The sequence below is a fragment of the Setaria viridis genome, chromosome 5 (assembly GCF_005286985.2).
Source record: "Setaria viridis chromosome 5, Setaria_viridis_v4.0, whole genome shotgun sequence".
Lineage (NCBI taxonomy): Eukaryota > Viridiplantae > Streptophyta > Magnoliopsida > Poales > Poaceae > Setaria > Setaria viridis.
In genome coordinates, this window is record NC_048267.2 from 23,372,695 (window position 1) to 23,380,338 (window position 7,644).

The following is a 7,644-nucleotide window of genomic DNA, read 5'->3' on the forward strand; positions in this document are numbered from 1 at the left end:
GAGGCCTTAGACTGCAGAGAGTCTCACGAACTTAGAACGATTGAACGAGAGAACGATTCAGCGTATTTGACTAGGATGTACTTCGAGCTCAGCAGTAAAGTTGACTTAATCGCTGCTGGAGCCCACGAACGTATTCCAACTATTGCACAATATGCATCCATCCACAGAAATCACAAAATGACACCACAGTTCAACCATAAACTGCAGAAGACAACCAAATCCAGAGCGCCGTACAACCCAGTCCGTTTGTATGGTTTGGATACAGCAACCTGGATCTGAACATTTTATTCATGGCACCGACTCTCACACCTAATCACACAGCACATGAAGTGGGGAATGGGCTCAAGCAGATCCGAGGAAACGACCCATCCAAGCAGAGAAGCGAGACCAGGCCAGGTCGACGGCTTCCTGGTTCTCATCAGTCAGACCCATTCCCTTCTTCCGCTTGAGGGCCTCCGGCGAAGTGTTCATGAAGGCATGCGAACATCCAGGGTATATGTGGACTTCATATGGTACCCCGGAAGACTTGAGCTTCTCCTCCAGGGACTTGGCCGCCTAAAACATCATGTAAGAGCAGTGTTAGATTTTCTATCCAATATATACGGAATATGTATTCTTGTATTTTTGTTTATTTGAACATTAATAAATTGAGAGCACCCAGATTTATAGATGTGGATACTATCATGTGCAGTCATGTTTACACTTGTTCACTAAGACGTATAGTCATCCAGCAATGCCAAATGTAGTGACATAACGTTAGAAACATTAACTTCATTCTGGCCAGAAAAGTATATACATAAAGAAAAAGGCTAAAACATATGGAACAGTGAGAAAGACTAAAATGGTAATTCCTTGCTCCGGCTTGGGTCTAGGACAGTAACAAAAAACCGATTTGTGAAACCTGGTTCGCATTGCTCTTGTAGTGACAGACTGACAGGCATTATGTAGGTTGAATCATTTTAGCATTGCAGTCATGATCCTATTATACACATGTTATGGTCAGCTGCAAGGTCCTACATGGGATCAGGACAAGCCCCATGTCGCAACCAGCTCATCAACATTTGGCACATGATAACCTACCTTGTAAACTAAAAAGAACTTGGGCAGTGTCTTAGTAAAGATAACAGTAAGGGCTAACTAGCAGTATCAATCAGTGAAAAGCATGCTTGAAAAACAAAATCAGAAAGCAAACATTATGGATTTGCCATATACCATAACAAGAGAGATAAGTAACATGTGAAGGATAGCCTTACAGTGACATCCGAAAATCCAACAAAACTGTCATGCTCCCCAAAATGGGCCTGGATAGGAGCCTTAGCCTTAGAAGGGTCGGCAAGCTCAGAAGATGGTGTCCCATAGAAAGCAACAACAGCATCAACCTCTGGGACTAAAACTCCACTTGCAATTGATAAAGCACCTCCCATGCAATAGCCAGTAACACCAACCTAATTGTAGAAAAGATGAAAATGTTATCAACTTATCATTAAGCTATTGATTACCTGCATTGATTCCAACCGAGCATATGGAAGGATGTTATACTTTTGTACTAATATATAAGACTACTCCATAGAATAAATGCTTTTTGGCTAGTAGGATATTCAGCTAGAGTTTAATTTATTCAGACAAGTTTAATCTGCTCGATCAAATTTCATCATTATTTTTTTTCCTTACTAGTCGGTAACTTTTCCTTTGAATCCTTACTACTGCTAGGCAATTTGTGACACATTAATCAGGGATGATCCACTAGTGATTCAGACAGTACAGCATAATGCCCAAGTCAAAATATGAAGAACATAGCTTATTCCTCAGCAATTTATTCAAAAACTTTAACTGTTTCTCCATGCAGACAAATAGGATTACGAATTTCATAGTTTTCAGGAGCAATAAACATCTTGAAAAGAAAAGAAGTTTAAATTTACTCATTATGAGTTCAGAGCTACTGATTTTTCTTTTTATGCACATTAATATCATTGCAAACTTCAACTTGTGATCTTGACAATATTCATCAATCCAAAAGTCATTGATTAACTGGATGCGATCCCAAAAAGGCTTAACGGAAGATATGGAGACAACATAGGACCTCTGGATGGCCAAGCCTGTAATTGTATGACTAATCTACATCTACTGTCATTCATCCATTGTTTTACACCTTTTTGTTGAACAAAATGATAAGTTATGTATCTTTCCCATAAAGATAGAGCAAAAACAGAATTCAAAACCTCAAACAAACATGCTACTGTCACTCATCCAGTCTTTCACACCTTTTCCATTGAACAAAAAGAAGAGCTGTGTTTTGCCCATTAAGATAGAGCAAAAAACAAATGAGTTCAAAACCTTACAAAAAAACATGCAGAAGAGCTGTGTAAATTGCAATACCAATGAATTATTAATTTATCCAGTGCACTGGTGTTCAATACCATAGGACAGCCAATGATGATTCCTTCACAAGAAAAGGACACTAGTATTGTACTCACAATAAATTTGCAACAGATTAAGAACAGTTAATTAAATTTCCAGTTACTTAGATTGTCTAAAAATTTGGATGCATATACAAATGACCAAACAAGAACAAAGACGAAAGGTTCTACCTTGGGTGACCCATTTGACTTGAGCCATTTAACTGAAGCCTGAATGTCCTTAACTGCACCCTGCCAGTCCAGACCTTCCATCAGATGCTGTGCCTCAGCAACATCCAGAGCAACTTTCCCGCGGTACAAACTGGGAAGGGAAAAAATGACATCAAGAAATGCAGTGCTTGGCAGAATAACAATCTTACTACGAAGTGTGGGCATCTTATGAAGCGCCAATTCTATACCGAAGCAATTAAACACAAAGCAACAAAGGACATGATCTTACTCTGGAATGAGTGCTCTGTATCCACCACCAAGTTGGGAAATGTGGACTGCATGATTCTTTATCTCATAATCTACTCCCCACCACTCTTGCAAAACCACAATTCCAGGAGCATTTTCTTTGCCAACAACGTAGGCATCAAAACTCTACAGACAGACGGCAGCATTAGAATCTGAGTTGACAGATCAAAGGCAGGATATCGTATTCATAGTAATTAACAAAACCGCATCACGCCTGTAATTTTCAGTAATGGCTGCACTACTTGATTTACGCTTTTGGTGATCATATATATTCTACTATGCAGTTATTGTTTAGAGTCAATTCCCTCAGTGCCATCAAAATTTATATGGCTTCCCTCAGTACCACAAAATTTTATGAAGTTCCTTCAGTGCCATTGAATCTAAAATTTATCCCCTCAGTGCCATTCCATCCATTTTTCCATCCATGTGCTGTTAAGTATGATTGGAAAAGATGATTTTACCCCTCCCGAGTCAGGGCCCACCTGCCATTACTTCTCTGTCTCATCTCTCTCTCCTTTTTTCCTCTCTACTCCTCATCTCCTTCACTCCTCACTGGAGATCCCATGGCGAGCTGTGCCCAGGACCGGCGAGCGGTGGGAGCGAGCTGTGCGGGCAGCCGAGCGACGAGACGCTCAAGCAAGCTCTGCCCGCGAGCGAGTGGCGCGGCACAGCCTGGCTAGAGAGGCAATGTTATGGCCAGCGCGCAGAGCTGTGACGCCGCCGAGCTGGGCGAGGGGGTGCGGCTGTCGACAAGCGGCAGGCTGCAGGAGAGCTCGGGCGGCGTGCCAGCCGCCAGCGCCCGCGAGCAGCGAGCTGTGCCCAGGAGCAAGCGCTTGCAGCCAAGCGACGAGCAGCGTGGGTGAGCTTTGCCAGAGAGCAAGTGGCACGGCGGCAAGCAAATTTAGCTGGAGTACGTGCGAACTGTTGGAGTATAAGTAAATTGCCCACCTATCCCCATCAGCTTAAGCTTTTGGGTTGAATTGGTTGGTGCATGCAACTCAATACGAACAACGAATGTTCGTTTTTGCCGTTTCTTGTTGCAGCTCCAACTAAAGCACTAGCCACCACAATACTTCTCTCGCCATGTTCTGCATAAAATTTCTCCAATCGAGCAGGTGCAGGCAAGCAGCAACAACAAGAATCTTTAAATTTTTCCAAACCACCAAGCACCAAATCCCATGCGTGGAGATGGCCGGCACCTGCTCCCTGCGCAGCTCGAACCTTGAACCGCTTGCCGCTCCCTCACCCACAGCTCCGTTGGCCGCTCGCTCACCCACAGCCCCACAGCGCGCAGCTCGCCCGACCCTGCCGCGTCGCGGCCAGTGCGGCCGCCTTGACCGTCAGCTTGCCCAGACGCACCCTGCCAGTCCCCCGCCGCTCGCCCGCGCCCCCTGCCCAGGCCGCCGCCGAGAGAAAAGAGGGAGAGAGAGAGGAGGGGCAAAATTGTCTTTCACAACCACTCTTAACAGCACTTGGATGGAAACATGGATGGAATGGCATTGAGGGGATAAATCATAGATTCAATGGCACTGAGGGAAGTTCGAAAAAGTTTATGGCACAAAAGGAACTCATCAAAATTTCTGTGGCACTAAAGGAATTGGCTCTATTGCTTATCAGGGTAACTTATATAGTTATTACTTGAAAACATACCAATCGATATTTCTCCAACATAGTCTGAGGAAAGCTAAAGAATCAGTTATCTAGCATTATTTTAATGCACCCAACTTTCTGGTACAACTAGGCACAAAACTGCAAACCCACTGCACATGTAAATAAGAAAAAAATGCTTGCTATAATATTCTGTCCTATTTATCTGACTGACATCCTACCTCCCCAAACTCTCACAATTCATATTTGGATCTTTTTAGTTAATACTAAATCATTCCTGCACTTAAACGTGCTATCATAGTATATGCAATAAAGAAATAACTAGACAAACAAACATTGATAATTCCAAACATTGACAATTCCAATACTGATATAAGCTGATAAACGTTTACAAGCCTATATAAACAGCGGCCAATAAGGTAAAAATAAATTGCCCTTGGCAGTGGTTGATTCTTGTCCATTTGTTAACAAAATGTCATCTGGGGCCTCCGTGTGTGATAAATAAAAGGAAAGAGAAAGCAGAGTGAACAAATACAAAGAGGGAAAGCAGAACATCCGAGAGGTAAAACAAAAGCCAAAGGTGAAGAGAAAAGGAAAAGAGAAAAGAAGAATCATAGAAACAAAACCAAAACAAACATATTACGAATCAAAAACCATCTGGCCGCGTTCCACGACCGCAGCGTCCGTACACTGGATATTCAATTATCACGATTTCGTCTTCGTAAGGTATCGGACGAAGCTCGAAACCTCTTATTAATCCGGGGGGAAACGATTGAAAATCGGTGCGAACGGGAGCTAAACCCTCTCAATCGACGCGAAATGCGAGCCAAATCCGCACGGAGAGCTAGCCAGATACAAGTGGAGAAAACCCCTAGAAAAGCCCTCCGAGCCGACGGGTTTTGCGATTGCGAGACGGGCGAGAGAGCAGGGGAGGGGAGGGAGTGGGAGCAGGGCCACGAACCGTGTCCTCGCGCTGGATCTGGATCTTCTGGAACGGGGCGGCGGAGGAGTCGGTGGCCATGGCGGCGCGGGGCAGCCGGAGGCGGCCGGGGAGAGGGCAGCGCGGGCGCAACGGGCCGGTGGTGCTGGAGAGGAAGGCGGAGGAGGCGCGTCGGAGCAGGTGCGCTGTGGCCATCCCTTTTCCTTAATCCTTCCCTTGTTGGTGAGATGCTCCCCGGCTCTCCCCGCACCTAATCCAGGCTAGTTCCGTAATTTTGCTTTTTCATTTCTTTTTCTCTTTTTTTGGGGAAGTGAAATGCGACGGAGTCTCAGACGCTTTTGTTTGGCCCAGCTGTGTGATGTTTCTAGACGGCGTTGGTGCGTGTCCCGTTTCCTTGCTGGAACTGGAAGAGGAGCTCTCAGGGGAATTCGGGATGGTGTTTGGTTCAACGGCCGGTTCACTTTTGAATTTTTTTTATGCAACCACTTATGAAGTTTTGATGCTTAGAGCATGTTTGATAAGTAGCACAGCCATGTCAAACGCATCTTAACTCTTTCCTTATCATGCTGGCCCTGCTAGCACCTTGCAGAACGGGATGAGACGGACGACGGATCCCGCGACCATTTCCCTCTCTCTCTTTTCTTTTCTCTCGGCCACATGAGATTACGCTGTTGTGGTTTGGTTAGAGTTGTGGTTTGGTTAGAGCATCCCAACAGCTTTGGTAAAACAAAGTACTTTGTTTTGGAAACATAGCTTTCATTCGTTAACCAGACGAATTACAATCACTTTGTAGTGAAGATAAAAGAAAGCTAGGTGGCTAATTATGCCACAAGAGACTACGGCTAGGAGCTGCATGTTTGGCACATAGATGCATGTTTGGCACATAGATGAGCTGCGACATTGGCTGATCTTCTGACGTGAACAAAGCTGAAGGAAAGCATTGACGTCATCATCTCCTCCAAAATGACTGCGATCTCCGACGTTGCTGCCCCCGATTCTTCCACAGCGATACAAGCTGGAACGAATCCGATTCCACTATCACCCACCTAGATCCTCCCCCCATAAGCGCCATCCGCAGTCCATCATGGCAGGCTTCTGCTTCCGCCACTAGAGCTGATGAGGCCGATCAGATCCATCGCATTGATGCTCTTAGGAAGGAACCATCCGAGCTTCGTAACACCGCACCGGCGGAGCCAGACATGTCCTCAGCACAAAAGTCCCCGTCACAGTTGATTTTCACCACGCCTTCCGGGGGTTCACCATGTCTATGACTGAAGCCTCCCCCCAAGAGGGGGACATTGTCGGGCCGTTATGAGGAAATAGCAGACATCCTACGCCCAGTCTTTGGCCAACTTTTGCTCGTTCGGTGTCTTCCCATGGTGTCTATCATTTCGCGCATTCCATAGAGACCACGTCCCACAGGGAATGACGATCCTATCTTCTTCTGTGCAATATGTGTCATCAAGCAAATCCTCCGTGGTAGTTTGATCCCTCCCATCTCTTTTAGTTTCTTCCAGAACGCCTGTGCTAGAGTGCATTTAGGTCGTCTCTTCTCAAATTTCACAATTGGTGATTGGATCAATATACCCCCAACGTAGATTAGCTCGACACGGTATATAATTGTGCATAATCCTCCACGAAACACCCGTACCTTTGGTGGCACTTTCTGCTTCCAAAGTTGTCTTCTCAAATAGCTAGTGACCTATAATGCTTTTAATCTGTGAATGAAATATTTTTTCAAGGGCCCATCTATAAACTTCACTTATCCCCTCCCCTTCTTCCCTCTCCTACATACTCTGAATCCTCACAAGAAACACTCTAAATCCTCTCATGGCACGGGGTGCTGCACGGGGCCGCGGCCGGCAACATGGTTGGAGGTGCACGCGTGGGGCCATGGGCGGCGACACTGCACGAGGTCGCAAACTGGAGGCTCGGCGCGGGGCCCTGGCTGGCGGCGCGGCTGGAGCCGCTACACGGTGTGGAGGCGAGCGCGCGGTGCCGGGCTCGTGGCCGACAACGTAGCTGGCGGCGCTACGTGGGGGCCGCGGTAGGAGGCGTTGTGCGGATGCCGCGGCTGGAGGCAGTGCAAGGGCCAGTGGTGAGCGGCACTGCACGGCTAGCGGCATTGCAGGTTGGTGGAGCTTGCCCGCGACAATGCCAAATCGATGAGCCGTCGCCCCCAAATCACCGCCGGAGGTAGGCTGGTGGAGCCACGCTTGCTCA

The 7,644-nt window shown here is 46.4% G+C and overlaps 1 protein-coding gene across 1 annotated transcript; it reads right to left on the minus strand.

Moving 5' to 3' along the window:
* Positions 1–78: 78 nt before the first annotated feature.
* On the minus strand, positions 79–5,637 carry LOC117857710 (uncharacterized). Its single transcript, XM_034740531.2, has 5 exons — positions 5,443–5,637; positions 2,857–2,999; positions 2,589–2,718; positions 1,254–1,445; positions 79–555 (listed from the first exon to the last, which is right to left on the minus strand). Exons 1-5 carry the CDS (start codon positions 5,614–5,616, stop codon positions 343–345), a joined length of 852 nt encoding a protein of 283 aa, XP_034596422.1. The 5' UTR covers positions 5,617–5,637; the 3' UTR covers positions 79–342.
* Between the last annotated feature and the right edge of the window lie 2,007 nt (positions 5,638–7,644).